General features: G+C 37.4%; 1 protein-coding gene across 1 annotated transcript in view; it reads left to right on the top strand.

Moving 5' to 3' along the window:
• Positions 1-1,726: 1,726 nt before the first annotated feature.
• map4k1 (mitogen-activated protein kinase kinase kinase kinase 1) overlaps positions 1,727-19,403 on the top strand; it is a 49,691-nt gene continuing 32,014 nt past the window's right edge. The window contains 1 exon segment of the mRNA XM_032590965.1: positions 1,727-2,179. Coding sequence (XP_032446856.1) covers positions 2,054-2,179 — 126 coding nt within the window. The 5' untranslated portion in view covers positions 1,727-2,053.

Genomic DNA, 19,403 nt, shown 5'->3' with positions numbered 1-19,403 from the left:
TGAGAAATCCTTCAGTTTCCATGGAAACCATTTGGGGTGCCTTAACACCTGTTTCTGCAAAGCTCCTCCTTGAAGCTTCAGTCCCCCAGCCAGGCTCCTTCCCCTCTCAGCTCCTCCAGACTAGCGGCAGCAGCTATTAGCAGACATCTGGGTAGGATAGGAGGTTCTTAAAGAGACAGAGACCAATTTCAAGATGCCAGATACAGCTATGAAGTGAAGTACAAATTTTACATCATGTTTGATATATACTGAATTTTTATAAAAACTGAAGACAGTTACTTCATTTTACTTGAAAATGGAACTATATGTCTGGAAAATACATAACACCGCCCCTAATAACTACATTTTTTGTAAGGGTGAGATTAATTAATCTCGTCAGAGTCCGGTCAGATTACTGGCAGACATTTTGAATCGAGAAATTGTCTAAATAAAACTTGTATGACAACAGGAAGTAGGCCAGAAGAGCTCAGGAAGGATGGCGTCACTTATCAGGGTGGAAAGTGTTACAAAACCAGATCTAATGCTTGGATTGGACGACTTTAATTAAACATTAAACATCTGTAACTGTTGTAGTTACAGATGTTTAATCGGACATTTAATCGGTTACCCTGCAGCTTGGAGGTGGCGACAAAGGCTGAAGCTAATTAGCACTTTGTAGTGAGCAGCAGTTTTTAGGCTTGTGCTGTTTCCAGCAGGCCTGACCTGACCTAGTCAGATTTACATCGCTAAATGTTCTGAAAACAAAAATGATAAAAACAGATAAAATCGTTTTGGCCCAGATGTTGGCTGGCTGCTCGCTCCAGACGCTCCCTGCAGATCGGCTAGCAGCAGGTTTCCAGATGAACTCGGGTATCCAACCTGCTGCTCATCCTTTTGTTATTCACAATGTTTATTAACTTTAAGAACTCCTTCAGTTGCCCGTTCCTGTCTCGGTTGCGGTTGAGGCAGTTATTTGTGGTTCCCTGGCCTGTTTTATGTCTGTCACATGTGGGTGTGAGTGGAGAAGTATAACTGAGCCTGTAGGCTGTTTGCCCTGTGATGATAAATGTCAAATGGTGATCATGATATCTGTTCACTACAGAAAGCCACACAGATGTTGGCCCTGTTTGATTTGCTTGATTTCTTAACCTTTAATGGGCCCACTGATTTAATTCCTACTCAATCGTTTTAACATCTCTCAGTATCACCAGTCGAAAGGTTAATCACAAGGTTTTGCTGTTTCATATGTCATGTAAGCAGGAGGGTTCATTTTTATTTAGCTGCTTTGTGAACGTTGTCATGGTCTGTCCAAAAGCAGTAACAGTTCTGCATCTGATGTGGCCATAAAACTGAGAAATGACCGTCAGAAATGGAAATAAATGTACTGAAGATTAAAACGTCATCCATTCGCAGCATTTATCAGAGTACAGAGTACTCATATTTGCACAATGAAACAAATTTTTGATCACGATAACGTTAAAGTAATTTTTACTTGTTAACAGGATGTAATGGGTCCCCCTTGTTTGAACAGGATATGAACAGGAAGCAGAAAAGGGAGCTCCAAGCATGAGTGACTCTTTCTGCAGCGCTGCAGCTCACACACACCCGCACACACACAGTTCAGTGGGTGTAAAGCTCAGACTGAAACTTGCACTGAAAAAACCCCAAACTGCAGTTAATCATTTTCACGCCACACATGTCGGTCGTGTTCATCGCGTGTTCTCATGTGTTTCTCTAAACTCTCATGATTTAGCTGCAAGCTAATCCAGAGTGAGATTAGCTCTGCTAACGTTTTGCTCTGACAGCCAGTATGTATCGCACACAGGAAGCAACATGGGATTATGCAAATGAGCTGCAGAAATACTGTAGAGAACAGAGGAAGGTGTGAAAGGCGGAGGGAGGGAGTGACAGAGGATCTGCTGCTGCTGCAGGCTGAGAAACAAACAGGAAGGTGTGCGTGTGCGCGGCGGCGGTTGAGCCCAAAACGAGTCCGACTCAGCAGCTCACCTCCTCTGATGTGGATGACGGCGAGTGTGTGAGAGGCAGCTCTGACATGCCTTAAGGGGGATTATTAATGTCTCAGCACTTCAGAATGGATTTCCATCAGAGGGCCGCTCTGGATATCTCCACCAAGAACCCTCAGGACGACTTTGAGATCCTGCTGCGAGTCGGAGGGGGAACCTACGGAGAAGTCTACAAGGTCAGAGTCCTGGGCTGCTGCTTGACAACATGGCTGCCAATAATCAGAAAAAAAAATCCTAACGGCAACGGCTTCGTGAGACATTTTCAACAAGTTTTAAATCATAAATGTTAATTTCAACACTGCAAACATACAGAATTTAAGCAAGTGTTTTTCTCTAGTTTCTAGTTCAAATATCTGAGTACACTTGAAATTAGACGAAATTAACTTTTTAGCAAGATATAGGATCAAAAATTCTGTAATACTGATGAAAAAGTTCTAGTTCCAATAATATCAGGACTTTTTCCCATAAAAGAAGACAATCTGCCAGTGGAACTAGAACTTTTTCATCAATATTAAGGAATTATTGACGTAAAACAAACTCCTATAACATGCTGAAAAGTTAAATGCGAGTTAGATTTGTTTTAATTCATGTGTACTAAGATATTTGCACTAGAAGTACTGGGTCAGATTATGTTTTTGCAGTGTACAGTGTGGGTGAAGTTTGGCCATTCGGCTCAGCTGAAGCGTTTCTCCGTTCATCCAGAACAGCAACCCGTTGGGTTTCAGTTTTTATTTTTAATATTGAGCTCCTCTGCTCCTCTTCATCACAATCATAATTCAGCGCAGCTGCTAGAGGAAGTGGTTTGACGTGAAGTGAAAGTATTTATGAGGAAATATATATATAAAAAACACAATCCACTTAAAGATGCGGTTCTTAATTGTGTATTGTAATAAGAATGGATCATTTTTTCTCCTAGAATCACTTTTTAAACATTCAGTTTTGTTGAAGTTTCTCTCCTGTTGTTAAAGTTGGAGCTCAGCATATAAATGCAGCTGCATCTGTTCAACAATAAGGTCTGAGGTTGTATACAGTTGTAAAAAAAGAATATCTCTATTTTCTCTTAAATATATCCTGTCATCTGTCGCTCTGTGGATTGTTGGTTTAATTTGGCACTTACCAGAAATCCCTCCTACTGCTAAACATTTTGTATCAAACTAAATGACTAAATCTACCAAATGAACATGATGTTGGTTTCTGCCCTGCAGATGTTTAGCTGATGCTTAAATCTGTGGAGATGTTGGTCCAGTAAATTAGGGAATGGATTATATGCTGGATTTGTCCCGGAACAGTCTTCTGTCTGGACCTTACACTGCAAAAACACAACGTCTTACCAAGTAATTTTGGTTTAGTTTCTAGTGCAAATATCTTAGTACATTTGCATTAAGACAAAACTATCTCAGAAGTAAAGATATTCTCATTATAAGAGAAATAATCTCCCAGTGAACTTAATACTTTTTAAAAATCAGGAATGTCTGAATTAAAACAAGCTTCTATTTCTTGATTAAAAGTTACTTGTAAATTAGTTTTGTCTTATTTCAAGTGAACTAAGATATTTGCACTGGAAATACTTGTTAAGATGTTGTGTTTTTGCAGTGTGGTTGGTAATTATGTTGTCTTCTTGCCTTCTTGGGGTGATGAATGTAGAGATCCAGGCTACGGACGGGGCAGAAGTTGCTAATTTATCCTGGAGATTTTTAAACGTCCATGTTGGAGTGAAGTGGAAGCGGCGTGAATAACCAAATCTCCGCTTCTGGTTGGCGGGTCTGGAGGCTTCGTTAGGCGCTCTGCAGAGCGTGGCGGGCTTGGAAATGGCACAAGCAGCTTGAAGAGGCGGCCATGTTTGCAAACTGGCCTCTTACAAAGCGTAACACGTTCAGCTTCTTTATTTATAATTTTATTTTTAACCATGGAGTTAACATGAGAATGTTTGAAGTGAGAGCTTTAGTTTACAGCGAGTAGAAACATTTCTTTAAGCGGTCTCAGTCGGTAAAAACATCCTTATCTTGTTGTCAAGCTGCAACTAACAATTATTTTAGTAATTAATAACCTGACGGTTTATTTGCGATTAAAAAAATGCAAATAAATAAGTAATTCAAGAAAATAAACATTTTATTCCCTAAAGTGCAATAACAGCATTTCTTTAGTGAATGCTGTCTGCAGCTAAGAAATTCTTCTAACATCAACATGTGAAAAGATAAACTCTTTCTGCTGGACTGACTGTAGGGCTGATCCGGTGATTAGATTTCTGATTGACCGATTCATAATCACATAGAAAATGTTACTGATAAGAGATTTTTTTAAATAAAATTTAAACCAAGTGAAGCTAAAACTCTTTACTTGGTTTAAATGAGGAGTTTTAGGAGGAGACAATGGTTGTTTTTTTTTTTATTTTAAATGCAAAATACTTTTTTTGTACAGTTTTGGGTTAATTATTGCTCCAGTTGTCCCTTCAGCTGATGGCCCATTTCTGAGTCTGTGTGCTCCAGTTAACGATTAATCAGTTGCTGAATTAGTTGACAATTATTTCAATAATCAACTCATCACAATTAATCGTATTAATCGTTTCAACCCTACTTTGTTGGCTCCCAAAATCATGTTGCAGAGGAGCTGAGAAGTGAAGTAAATGCAGATATTTGTTATTGAGTTTGCATAATTAACTTTTGTCATCTTTTATTTCCATTGTTTTAGTTCATTCCTGGTTTCTGCTGCAGATCCAGTATTTTGGTGTTTGGAAAACGGCTCATTTTCCAGACACCAAAATACATGAACTTATAAATAGTTCTCAAGTGACGTCGCACTTCCATGAACTTTGTAACGGACAGCCATTTTGATAGGCAGTTGCTATGACAACAATTAACAAACAGCAAGCTTTGAACTAGCTCTCACCTTCTTCCTATCTAACTTATAAACAATAGAAGTGCATTACCACTGTTACTTGACAACAGGTTTTGAGTTCTCTACCCACCTCTGTGTACTACTGAAATGTCAGTGATATTTACTGTGTTAAGCTAAAATTATCTAAGCTAATTTAGCTTTTAGCTGCTAGTTAAGTTGGACACTTGTACACACAAAAAGTGTGAATAACAAGTTCGTCCTTTACAAATCCATTTAAACACTGATTGGATGCGTGTTTAGATTTCAGGTGAGGCTCTTCCATGGTGTACGGACTCTTCCTGTTAGTTAACTGTGTCACAGTATGAGATCGGAGGCAGCTAGTCCACATCGTCTGATAAATTTTCCTTCTTCGTCTCATACGGGTCGATCCTGACCGCAACCATTTTGTTCATGTATCTTTCTCTTGCACATCGGTTAAGATTGTTAACGTATTTTCTTTATGTTGATCTGGAAGCCATGACTCTGATATGCTTTGCTCTGCGCTTGCCTACTAAGATGGCGTAGATCACTTCCGGTTCAGACTTATGGGAACTATGTATTGCCAAAAAACAGCTGGTTGTTTTTTTTAAACGTTTGGGCTGTTTTTAGAAGCAGTTGAGACACAAAAATGTGCAAAATATGAATTTTGCATAATTATTTCCCTTTAACGCATGTTCTGGTATCATAGCAGCATATCTGCATCACAATCGCCTGAAAGCTGTTTCCCTGTTTTCAACCGTCTGTTTCACCCATGTTGATATTTTTATTCTCTTCTGCTCTGTGGTGTAAAAGCAGAAAAACAACTAGTTTAAATATTCGACTTGTGTGTGAAACTTGATGACAACCTGACAGTTGAAGGGTTGGAATTGAATTTAGTTTGCCAGCGATCAGCAGCAACTCAGGTTTCATAGCTTCATTTTGTTGCAACGATGTCGTCTAATGTTCTGGCAGCAGATCCTGGTTACAACTTTATGGGCTCCTGGTGGGTAGGAGTGGGCATGAGATTGTGTTGATGTGATAACCTTTAGTCAAAGTTCCTCAGTCTCACTTCATTTCCACAAAAATGTTGAAGCTAAAACGTTCAGCATGATCAAATTACTTTCACTTAAAGCAGACGTCCCTGTACAGAAAGTCTCTCTGGTTCTTCACAGCCGTGCCTAGTTTGATATAACTTAGTAAAACATTGGTATGCTTGAGACAGCTGTGGTTTTTGGGACCGCTGGTCCCGCTGGTCCCGCTGGTGCTATAATCTTCAGGATTTTCTCCTGAAGACTGATTTGCACTGCAAAAACGCAAATGTTACCAATATTTTTGGTCTAGTTTTCAGTGAAAACATCTTAGTAAACTGGAAATAAAACAACTATCTTATGAGTAACTTTAAAGCAATGTGCTGCTTGCTTTAAAGCAATAACAAGCTATGTATTGCTGAAAAGTTAGATTAGTCTTAATTCAAGTGTTTTAAGATATTTGTACTGGAAAATACTTGGTAATATTTTGTGTTTTTGCAGTTTGGACTGTAGAAACAGGAATTTTGAGCTCATCTTAAAGTCAGTTTTTCTGAGACTTCCTTCTCTCATTTCAGTGTGAAGGAAACCCTTCACTAAGGGTGATGCTTCATGGATTTACATTTCAGTCTGCTGCTGTTTTTAGATCTACACCTGCTTTGAGAGTGTTTGTGTCCAAATGTATCATCTGTGTTAAAGAAGTCATGCAGTAGATCAATGTCCTAAAAGCTGCAGAAATAAACCAGCTACTAATGCAGACGTTAGCTGCCTCTGTGATCTACAAAATATGCTTAAAGTTTGTTTCTCGTAATTCAGTGCTATAATTTGGTGCCAGAAAACCAACAAATCTAAACTTTACCAACATTAAAATATCAACATTTTCCTTTCTGGTATTTTCAAAACTGAAAAGTAGTTTAAAAATCATCTTTTTATATATCTTTGTTGCTTCAAAGCAACCATGACTTCCGGTTAGGAATGCAACATGGCGCAGGACCCGAAATCTCCGATTCTCCACGTAAACACGCAAACAAAATACAAAGTTTTTTCAAATCTGCACTTTGGTCGGAGTTTTGTTGATATTCATTTTAGTGTGGATGAAGAGGCCAAAACACATAAAAATTTTGGTTTTCTCAAATATCCGACTAGTGTGAACTATCCCTAAACGTCTCATTAAATAATGCACAGTAGTATATACCCTTTAATCATTCTTATAAAAGTTCATTTAAGAAAATGTTGAAGCTGTCATTTATTTAGTTTGTTTTCTTCGTATTTTTCAATACGTTTGGTGATAAATACCTGGAATATTTCTGTATAGGTTCTGTTGAGTGAGTGTCCCCTCCAGGGTTTTAGTCTCATCTGTTAGTTAAATGTCAGGAGGTTTTTCTCCATGTTCTGCAAATAAACCGATTTTAACAAAGCAGATGCAAAGTTAGTTCTCTGTAGCGCGAACTGACTTCCTCTCAAACAGATTAGGTGACCTTGTTCTGTTCTGTAGAGTGAGATTTGCCTTTTTGGAAATCCCTCACTTTGACACAAAGAAAAAAAGAGAAACTCATCCATGCGACAAAGCACACTAGAACTGCACGTGTTTTCTATCGAGTGCGTCGTGTCACACTGCGTAGCTTAGCGCACGCTGGAAATGCAACACTTCTGCATCATCAGAACTGGTGAGAAACTACATGAGTGTCTTATTCATATGCATGTTAACCATGTATGGCTGCAGATGATGACAAATTTATCTTGTATGACAATACAAGAACTATCTTTAGTATAACTTTAATAGAAGGCAACTTGCAATTCAGTTTGAATCTTTGGCTAACAGATTCATGTGTTCACATGTCCTGAACCTGAACTCAATACTGATTATGGGACTTGATCATCATTTTAGATCAAGTTAATTTCAGGGTTCGTAATTAATTTATCGCAACTAATTAAAAATAGTTCTGATCTTTACGTACAAAAATATCTGATTTGTGCCACTTCCATTTGGAAAACTAAATACAAAGCGTAACCAATAGTTTTGTAAAGCGTCTGCAGTCAGAAAGGTCATGTCGCATTTTATCCGACATGCGTCATGATGCTGCATCAGGAGACGCCAGACGGTAAATCTGGACGTAAACAATTCCAGAAATGTATAATTATGATATTACTAATGGTAGAACTCAGTTAAATATTTTAATCAGATTAATTTCAAGGTCTGTAATTAATAATATGCAATTTAATCAAACAGTATTTACAAAATAAGCAATATTTTCAATAAAATACCTTTTTTGTTGCTAAATTATTGAATAAATAGACTTATGAGCTCAATAATAAAATTATTTAATGTTTGTTTCAGGTTTTCTAACAATCAGATTGGAGAAAAGTTCAGTTTTCCGGAGTTTCAGAAACCCTGACCATTCATGGAGCTTCTTTAGAAAAGTGGGCTGTGGACGTTAGCATTAGCAACATGTTTAGCATTGAGATGCTATTTTAGGCTTGAATAGCTCCACTGATAGGCTAACTCCTGTTAGCACAACTTAAACATAACAGTCTTTTCCATGGTCCATTCAGATCGTTTTGAAGCAAAACTTTGCCCCCAGAGGGGCAAAAGAAGAGGCTTTGTCGCGTTTCATCACTGCTGTTAGCGTCAGATTTATGGGCGTAACAGAAACACACAAATACAAAAGTTCCACCTGGAACCCTTCTTTATTAAAAATAACACGCAAAAAACGCACCAAAATTTGTAACAAATTGAAATGTGTGTAATTAATTAATTGAAATGACCACATTACAGTCCTGGCCCTATCAAATACTCACTTCTTAGTTTTGTTTTCTTTCCCATATGTTGCATTCAAGTGAACATGTATAAATATTGTGCCTATGATTAACTTGTTACTGGTATTGAGGTATATAAAAGCTTAAAAAAGGTAAGAAGTTGTTTTAGAGCAGCTAGATTGGAGTTTGTCCCTCTGTTGCTGCTCAGTTAGACGGATCCTTCTGCCTCTAGTTTGATGTTTTCATTTCAGGGTTTATGTCAGATCCGCCTCGTCATTTGGAGTCAAATTCAGCTGGATGCGTTTCAGTTTGATGCCATAAGATTCGGTTTGTAATGTCGTTTTAAGAAGGTATCCATCTTTACTCTCGTTTGTTTGTACAGTATAGTGACAGAAGGTGTGATGTCAGAGAAAGTTATCACTCCCCCACTGCTTTCCTACAGTTTGATCTGAAGCTGAACCAGACAACCAACTAGTCAGATTCCACCGTTGGTGTCACAGCTCTGTCACATCATGTGAACCCCACGTACACATGCCCCGCTGCAGCAATGATGCAATAATGACATTTTAATCTCAGGTTGCCGTGGAGATCGTTCACTCACTGTGGGTTGATTGGAAGCTACACCATCTGTCACAGTGGGATTAACCTGACCACTTGGGTTCTCTTAGTTTGTTTTCACACTTGATAGTCCGGTAGACTCGCTTCTACTTGGGTTCAAATTTGTAATATTTGTTCCATTTCCAGCTGCTGTGGTTCTCTGTCTCACTGATGCCGAGTCAAACCAACCAAACTCTTTGAGCAACCTGTTCCTCTCCTGGCCTGTGGGGGCGCTGCAACAAGAACCACTGAAGGGAATGACACAAAAACCTCTGAAGACACTGAGCACAACTTTATTCTTCATGAAATCTAAACAAAAATGGAGTGGCATCAGATTCTAGCAATTGGAGGATTTCTCTTTTGTCTTTGGCAAAAAACCACGACTCATTTTTCCAGCTAGCACTAGACTAGCTCATCTGCTTTGGGTGTATTTACCCAGAATGCCCTGGGCTGCAGTCCACGTCCTGCTTTTGGAGGGGTCTTGGCATTCACATATGCAACCAAAAAAAGCAAAAAAAGTTGGCTTTTTTTTTTTTATTTGGTCAATTACGCATTCACTCCTCCCCAAACAAACCAGGCTTTGACTAGACAAATGGACTGGAGTTGGATTCAAGCAGACTGAACTGGTGTGAATGGATTCTAAGATCATCGTCTATACCCGCTTCTCCTTGCTGGTGCCTATATGTCATTGGGTTGGGATTCAAACACTGAGAGTATTAAAATTTAACTACCAGATGGTCAGACGATTCTTTATTATGAAAGAATAATAATAAAAACGGTAACATTACAGTGAAGTAAAGCACCAGGTCATGACGCGGCGGGTCACTGTGAATTCCACACCATTGATCTGTGTGTGCACACACTATTCTGGGAAAGAGAGCATCAAAAGCGACATGAAGATCCACTAAATCTCATTTATTTTCTCACTTTTAGATTCAAGTACAGTGACTCGCCACCATAAATGGCAAAATAAGAAACACTGCTTATACAACAGCTTCTGGAAACCCCTTAGCTTATGGCATTGAAATAAAATACAAAATGTTGACTTTTAAAAAACGTTATGAAAACTTGTTTTGGTTTTTAAGGAGAGTACCTGACATTAAAAATACTAGTCTTGATGATAAGTGGGGGTTTCTGCTGACTGACTGGAGGAACTGGAGTTTATGGTATGCACCCAGTCAACATTTCTCTGTGCTGGAAAACCCTTTGACCACATAAAGCTTCCTCTACGTGTCTGTCTCTCTGCACTGTAATAAACCTGCTAAACTAGTTGTACAGCGTCACAGTTGATGTGCAGTTTCTGTAATCTGATCCCACACTGGGAGGACGACTTGAGTTAACTTGTACTTTATAGATTTATGTTTTCTGTTACATTAATTCACCAAAGATATCTATCAGACTGCAAAAACACAAAATATTACCAAGTGTTTTTTTTAATCTAGTTTCTACTGGAAATAGCTTAGCTTGAATTAATAAAAAACTAATTCAAGCTAATGTTGATTTAAAAAAAAGTGGCAGATTATTTCACTTGAAAAATGGGAGAAATATCTTGTTACAAGTGTAATAATCTGCCAGTGGAACTTTTTCATCAATACTAAGGATTTATTTACTTAGTACAAGCTCCTATATGTTAAATATCTTTAATACAAGTGAACAAATCTGCCAGAGAACTAGAATTTGGTTGCTAGGAGACGGCCTGGACTGGATTTTGGTTGCTAGGTAACGGGGCAGTGGCCATTGAGCGTGAAATAAATGTAATAATCGGCCAGTGGAACTAGTACTTTTTTGTCAATATTAAGGAATTATTTACTTAACCCAAGCTCCTCTGTTTTGCTGTAAAGTTGCTGTAATTTAGTTTTATCTTGTTTGAAATGTGTTAAGATATTTGTACTAAAAACCGGACCAAAAATACGTTTAAGTTTTGTGTTGTCTAAACACCTGCTCACACAAAGCTCCGCCCATTTACCCAAAGCTCCGCCTTGAAGCTTAAGTTCTCAGCCAAGCTCCTCCCCCACAAGCTCCTCCAGACTAGCAGCAGCAATTAGCAAACACCTGGTGGAAGTGCGTCTGCTGAGCTCCTAAGAACTGTTTTAAACGGCATCATGGAGAAGCATTGTTGTGATGATGTGCTGAAGGGAGAGTGTCGGAAACGTTAGGAGCTTTTTAAAGAGACAGATGCCCAATTTCAAGGCGTCAGACGCAAAGTCAAATTTCTTCAAGTCATGTTTCTTAAAGACAGTGCTTTCATAGCAAATGAAGGTAACATAGCAACTTGATTGTGCTATAAAATGGCACATTATGGCTAGAAAATACATAATACCACCGCTTTAAGCTACCTCCTTCTTAAAATGTATCCAGAGCTTCACTTGTGTAACTTTTAAAACAGCTAATACTTGGAAATCTTCTATAGTATAATTTATGGAGCATTAAAGTCTGGATAATTTTGAGACTTACAATTTCTCTACCCATTGAACTGAATTGTTGCTTTTTTGTAGATTGTTGTAAACAGGATTTTAAAATGTCAGGATTGTTGACAGTTGCACTTTCTCAGCCATTTTTATGTTAAAATGAGCAATGACACAATATATCACTAGTTTATTGAAATTATTAAAGTTTATTAAATTTCCAGAAAACTGTTGAAATTGAGGCTAAAAATCCACCTGTTTAGATTTGCTTTTGATTCATATTAACTGGACGATTGATCAACGTATTTGCCTGATGATTTTGCTGATGGCATTGGATGAAATGTAAAATGTTTTGCTTTTTTTTATAGTTGGCTACTGTTTTATGTTTTAATGGGGTTAAGCACTTTGAACTGCCTTGTTGCTGGAAGGTGCTATACAATTAAACTTGACTTAATTTGGATAATTTATTGATTTACCAAGCTGAAAATCATTTTGGTACCAATTTAGTGCAATCTTCAGTGTCAGGATTAGCCAAACTTGATTTATGTTGGACCTGCATGGTAGCATACAGCACAGGAATACCATCAGTTACATGTTATTGCTATGTAGCTCCTAATTAGTTCATTTAAGTTAAATGCAACCGAGTTGTAATGTGTTAATTCATGTTAGAAACTCTCTTGTGTGTAGTCTTTAAACTTTGCTATATTTTATATATATCTATTACAATAATTGAAAATTCATAATGCCAGTCAGCTTTATTGGTTTCCTCATATTTGAATTAGCTGGTGAACACAAATCACAGAGTCTGTAGTTTTGACAAAGTAACTTTAACACACTAAACTCAGTCCCGTAGTATTCAGTCTGATTTTTAAGAAAAGAAAGCAAGGAGAAAAAATCTGAGACTTTACTTTTAAACCAGTTTGATCTATTAAAACAGACAGGAGTGTTTTAGAGTATTTGTGTATTTCAGGGTTGTTGTTCCTAAATCTTGGTAATATTGCAGTTATCTGTAAGCTGAATTGAACTGTAGCCAGGCTGTAAGGCTGTAACCAGGGCTGGAAATTAGCACCTGCCACTATGGTGGGTTGGAAAAACACTGCATTCAGTCTGAACTTCTGTCCAGGGGAGGAAGTGGCTGACTGGACTACAGACTGATGCACATACTGTATATGAGACGGACCTAGGATGTCGAAATTTAACAAAAAATTATATATAAAATATAATTTTATCGACCGCGACAGCCCATTGGTTGATTTCATTGACGGACATTGGGCTTATCCAATGAAATCCCTCAGTCCGCCTTGGCCCCGCCCCTCCCCTCTAAGGTTATAAATAGCGCCATTTTAGCTAACCGGAGTCCGAGAAAACTGAGCGGATAGGAGACGAGGCGGGTCAGAAAAATTACAACAACTAAAGCTAAAAAGCGCGTAAACCCATTCAGAAAAATATATCAAATTAACCGATATGTTAATTACCACACAGTAACGTCACAGAGAGTATTACTACCGTAAAGGCGGGGAGGGAGAGAAGCTAACGTGAGAGGGGGGAGGGAGAATATTTACTGGAAAATACTAATATGGGAGAGGAAGGTAAAATACAGCAATTTACCGGAAAATAACGGGAGAGTTGACAGGTATGGGGATAACAGGAATAATGAGGCCCGTGGAATTAATAATGAACATGTTTTGAGATGCTGTAGTAATAAGAATAATGTGAATTTCAATAGAAAACGTAATAAGTAAGGAACAACAAAAGGAACAGTTAGAAAACAGCTATTGACACCATTTAAAAATGTTTAAAAATTACTACAGATCTTCAGTAAATACTATTTGGGGCAGTTGTAGCCAAAATGTGGAAATGTTCAACATAGAAAATGATTGCAAGAGTGTTGCACTACACCTCTGTGAAGGTGTCCATGCTTTGTTATGTTAAATTAGTCCTGTGCATATGTATGGTAAACGTATTGTCAGTAAACTGGTTTTCATGGAGTTAAGAATAAATAATATATTTTATATAATTTGCTTGTACTGGTGGGGTTTGTAATTGAAAGAAAAAAAACAGTGGCTGGTAGAAAATTTTTAATTTCCACCTCTGGCTGTAACTAATGATTATTTTAGAAATCAGTTAATCTATCAATTATTCTGATGATTAATCAATTAATCGTTTTTAAAATGCCACATTGTACAGATTTTTCATTTATCCACTTAAGCCCTTTTTATACGATATCAGAAATATATTAGAAGATGCAAAATAAACAAATACTTTTTGAAAAAGTAAGAAAATAAACATTTTATTGCCTAAAATGCATTAAAAGGTGAAGCTACTTGAGGAGTTATGGCTAAACCCTTTTTACAGACAAATATGTTTTTGTCTTAAATGAACAATCTGTATGTTTTTTGTGCAGTTTTGGCTTAATTGCTTCTCTGAATATGTTGTTTTTCATCAAATTGCCTTTTTTTTATAGCCCTTATACTCAAGTTAACGATTAAAGGTTTACTAAAATAGCTGTAATCTAATGAACCGATTTGAACTGGACGACCACTTCGAGGTCTACAGCCGTAATATCATCACTGCAGGATGTTTTCTGAACAGTAGGGGTCAGTGTGGAGGAAGTAATGCTACTAAACAGCAGGAATGACAGCAGAAGAAGAGCTGTGAAAATTTTCCCTTAATTTGCACCAAATCCTAAAGCACAGGTTGTCCAGGCTGGGCTTTTATCACATAGTTTATCATTTATTGTGAAAAACTTCTTATCATGATAAGAACTTTGATGTATTTTTTGTCTTGATAAATTGCAAATAATGATGAAGTTACTTTTACTTTTTTTTTTTTTACTATTTTTTCCGCTTTTTGTTCCACTGATATTTATCCACCAATAAATATCAGTAGATTGGAAAATATGATGAATGTAGTTTATTTAGTGATATAAATCACTTCTTTAAGTAAGTTGTGTCCTGCAGAAGCCGATTTCAAAAAGGAATGTTCTTCAAGAATACTTTTTGTGGCGACATGAATGCTGTGCCTAAAAACCAGGAATAAATAGTTTATCATAATTTGTATTGTTCTCTCAGTAGCACCACAAATTACTGCGATAAAGTTCTAAGTGAACCATTATTGCTTTAAAAGTAAGGAGACGATGAAGACATTTTCACTGTATGAACCATCGGTGCGTTGAATCACGGCTTAACCTGCCACCTATTGGGAACTGACTCAGATTTGACAGAGCGCAGCTTCACATCTTGCCATGTCAGGATCTTCCTCCTCATACAGAAACGACCCGACTCTCCTTATCTGATGTGGCTTGTTCTACTAAGCTGCTCTACAAGGCGCTGCAGCGCTGTAGTTTCAGGCGCAGAGCCGCGCGGCGGCTGCAGCCTGCACCTGGTGGATGCACGACCTCAGAAGCAAAATGAAGAAGTGAGAAACAGGAGCAGAAAGCAACACAAGAAGACCTGCCTGCAGAAACACAATAACCGTGTCAGGTTTCTGCTGAAACAGTGCGGTCTGGTGCGTAAGTGTGTGTGTGCGTGTGTGTCTTCACAATGAGACTTTCTTGAATTTTTTTGGTTTGGATTTATCTTTAACCCAAAAAGAGGAAGAGAGACAACTTTTGATGCTGAGTGCTTAAAACAAATTACAGACAAATACTGCCAATAACCATAACTGGCATCTGTGTTGGGAGTGTGTGTGTGTGTGTGTTCCTTCCCCTCCATTTTTTTTTATGAATAAGCGATCATCATGAGAAGAATACCACACATACAGTAAAATATCAGGTTTTTATTATGCAAAATTTACATTTTGGGTGCTTTTGTACATTTGTGTTTCAGCTGCTTATGAGAAAACACCCAGCTGGTTTTTGGCAATAATTTAATGTTTTTTGGTGTCTGGAAAATTAGCATTTCAAAAACTTCCAGAATATAACGTTACAACTCAGCAGGCACTGCCCGTTACCCAGCAATCACATATGGGTTCCAGCACAATTGGTCAGCTGGTTTTACTGCCGTGTGCGCTGTACAATGGCTGCTGGCGTTTTTTTGTTGACTTACAATCCAGAAACCATTTGCTGCATTCTTGTTAATTGTGCAGGAGGCTCCACTTCTGCTTTTCAAAGATGTACGGTTGTATAATTGCTCATCTGTTTGCAGCCATTTTTATGTGTTGGAGGGGCGTGACCATCAGTGGCTTATTTGGATTTAAAGCGACAGAGGCCCTAAAACAGCTCAAAATAGGCAGAACAGAGCAGAATGAAATCTCTTTATTGAAGAATGATTTGTGCAAAACAATATAATGAAGATGTTTTGTATAGGACATAGACCTATCCTAGCCTGTTCAACGAAGCATAATTAAAGTTAAAGTTAGAAACAGAGATTTTTAGTTCCATTTAACTGCATTATAATCTCTTCAAACAAGAGGTCACCTGACCATTTATTCAGACATTTAGCAGCAAAAATGAAAATGTTGCTCATTTTGCCGATTTATATAGTTTTCATTTAAAATGTGAATAATGACAGACTCTTTAACTCATTCTGAATAGAAAGAGCCGATCATTAGGACAGAAAAGCCTGAAAAAGATACAGATTTGTATTCTGGATTGGATTAATGGCGTTGGAGTGCAGGTGGTAAAGAAGGTGCAAAGTTTGGTTTGAAAAAACCTCAGCAGAGGAAGCGCTTCCTCAGGAGGCTGCAGCGAGCGAGAATCCCCCTCTGCATCCTGATGCATCACATCTTGATACAGTAACTGCAGCATGACTGACAGGAAGACGGTACTGTGTGGTGAGACCTGGTGAGAAAGTTGTCTGGGTCTTACTCCACTTTTCAGGCTCTGTTTTCAAAGACAGATGCTTGATGAAAGAGAGCACCACGAGGTTTCCCCTGGACTGTTTAATCTCCTGCCCTCTGGTAGAAAACGGCGCTGATTTGACTGAAGAACCGCCAGACAGTAGCACTACTCATTCACCTTGCATACATACTGTATGTAGTGAATATATAATCGATTAATCGGTTATTCTAACGATTAATCGAATAAAGAAATTGGCATATTCTACAGTTTTTTCATTTAACCACTTTAGTTAAATGAACTTAAGTGGTTAAATACAATAATATTGTATTTCTATACAATATTAGAAATACATTACAAGATGCAAATAAACAATTTCTAATATATAAAAAAAAATTCATTGCCTAAAATGCAATAACAGCATTCCTGTAGTGGATTTCAACAGGGTGAATATAGAAATGAAAGCTGAGTAGTTTTGAATAAAACATACAGACAAATGTGTTTTTATCTTAAATGTACAATTTTGGTTTAATTACTACTGAGTATGTTGTTGTTCGAGCAAATAGCCATTTTTTTGAATCTCTGTACTCTTATCTGTATACTCAAAGGTGTTTATATCTTAAATGCAAAATACATATATAAAATTGATATGTATTTTGTAATTACTACTTTGAATGTGTTGTTCTTTCATCAAATGGCCTTTTTTGAGTCTGAAAGCTCCAGATAGCGATTAATCGATTACTAAGTTAGTTGACGATTATTTCAATGATTGATTAATCACAATTAATCTGATTAATCATTAATATATGTGAAGATTCTGGCTGAAGATGATGTGGGAATGTAACTTGCTCTTTCCTGTGCCAACATGTGTTGAAACGCCACTCCAACAGGAAGAAGCCACTTTTCCAAATAAACATAGAAACCCAAATTAGGTCAAACACCCTAATTTATGGAGACATGTCCTGTGTTCTGGTGCATTTTGGGCATAATGACACAAACTGCATTTGGAGGAAATAGAAAGTGAATTTGGAAGCCTAACTGAAGTACGGGGGAGGCAGCATCATGATGTGGGGATGTAACTTGTGTAAGTCACAAAATAAATTGCATCATGTGGAAAGAACATCGAGTATTGAATCAACATCTAACGACGTCAGGCAGAAAGTTCAAGACTGGACATAAATAGCTCCAGATGGACCATGACCTTCAAAGAGATACAAAATGGCTGAAGGTCAAAAAAGTCATGCAGTTCTGAAAAGGTGCTTCAAATCTGACCCAGTTTCACCGGTTCTGTCAGGAGGAATGGACCAGAACTTCAGCAAACTGTTGAGAAGCTTCATGAAGGAAGCTTCACAGGTCAAAGAAAGTTTTTTTTATATATTTAAAAGTATATTGTTGTGGCATTTAGCAAATAGTAAAACATTTGCTTGCTTCATTCAAACATTTTGCATAAAAATAAATAGAATAGTTTTTGCCATTTCAATTAAAAATTAACCTGAGTCGTTTCATTTTGATATTGTTGGCTCCTTTGGCGAAATGATTTGGACACCACTGGTCTAAATTATGTCTCTACTGAGGAGTACTAATCCTACCTCACAGGGATGACACTGGTAGTCTGGATTAGGACTGAAACGATCAGATTAATCGTGATTAATCGATAAAAAAAATAAACTAATTCAGTAATTGATTAATCGTTAACAGAAATATACAGACACTAAAAATAAGGTCATTTGCTGAAAGAGTAACATACTACAGAAACTACAAAATGTGTTGTTTTTTTGTTGTTTGTTTGTTTGTTTGGGGGGTTTTTTGCATTTAAGGTAAAAAAAACAACAAAATCTTCAAATGTAAGTATGTTCTACCAAAATTGCATTGTTTCCAACAAATGATCAATCATTTATTACATGAACGCTGTTACTGCATTTCAGGCAACAAAATGTTTGTTTTCTTATTTAAGAAAAGAATTGAGTTGAAATTATTTTCATCTTTTTTCTGTATTTCTAATATTGTATAAATAAGGCTTAACTGATTAACTGTCAGGATAATTGATTACTAACAAATTTATTAGTTGCAGTTCTACAATGAGATAAAAACAGTTCTACCAACTGAGACCATTCACAGACGTTTATTTACCCGTTGCAAACTAAAGTTGTCACTTCAATTTTTGTAACTTCCTGGTTAAATGTGAAATGATAAAGGAAATATGTGTGTTTTAAGCTTTTTCAGAAGACAGTTAGCAAATATGGCCGCCCCTTTAATGTATTTATGTAACGCCATATAGAATATAAATCACAATAGACACAATAGATACTTCTGATAGAATATTCAGTACTTTCACTGAACTGAGCAGAGAAAAGACTTTAGCAGCAGAAAAGGAAAGCGGAGGAAAGCAAACCTTTTACTTCTGTGCTTTCAGATTTTACACTGTTCTTAAAAATGAAGGAAAATGGAGTAAAAACTAAGTACACCCCGCCTGTTCTGATAGAAAGTGTCAGTTAGATGCTGTTCATTAAATGCGCTCTCACTGTAACCAATGCCAAGGTGGAAAAACATCAACAATGACTTTAGAAAAAAGCCAACAAGTGGAACAACAGTTTAAGGCAGCCGCGATTCTTCCTGGACACTAATTTCACCCCAATGCCCAATTAGGCAAAATAAAACAAATCAAAAGTATATCCGATAGCTTTAAAGCGTCTCTGAACGGTCACGTCCCATTTTATCCGACCTTTACGTATAAATTTTCGGAAAAGGAAAATTACCCTTTCCTTCCAATCACTTCTGATCTGTGTGCAAACGTGTCGAATGCCTCCTAACATTTTTATGCAGATGATTGTGTAATTTGGTCTCTGGTCCGCTTAGCGTTCACATCTGCATTCGAACCAAACCAGAGTTCATTTCAACCAAACCGAGACCGAGGTTTGGACCAGAGTTCGATTAGCATTCACACCTCACCAAACGGACCGGACTTTCTATGGAAATGGACTGGAGT

Source organism: Xiphophorus hellerii, chromosome 18 (assembly GCF_003331165.1).
Source record: "Xiphophorus hellerii strain 12219 chromosome 18, Xiphophorus_hellerii-4.1, whole genome shotgun sequence".
Lineage (NCBI taxonomy): Eukaryota > Metazoa > Chordata > Actinopteri > Cyprinodontiformes > Poeciliidae > Xiphophorus > Xiphophorus hellerii.
This window is presented reverse-complemented; position numbering and strand designations above follow the sequence as displayed.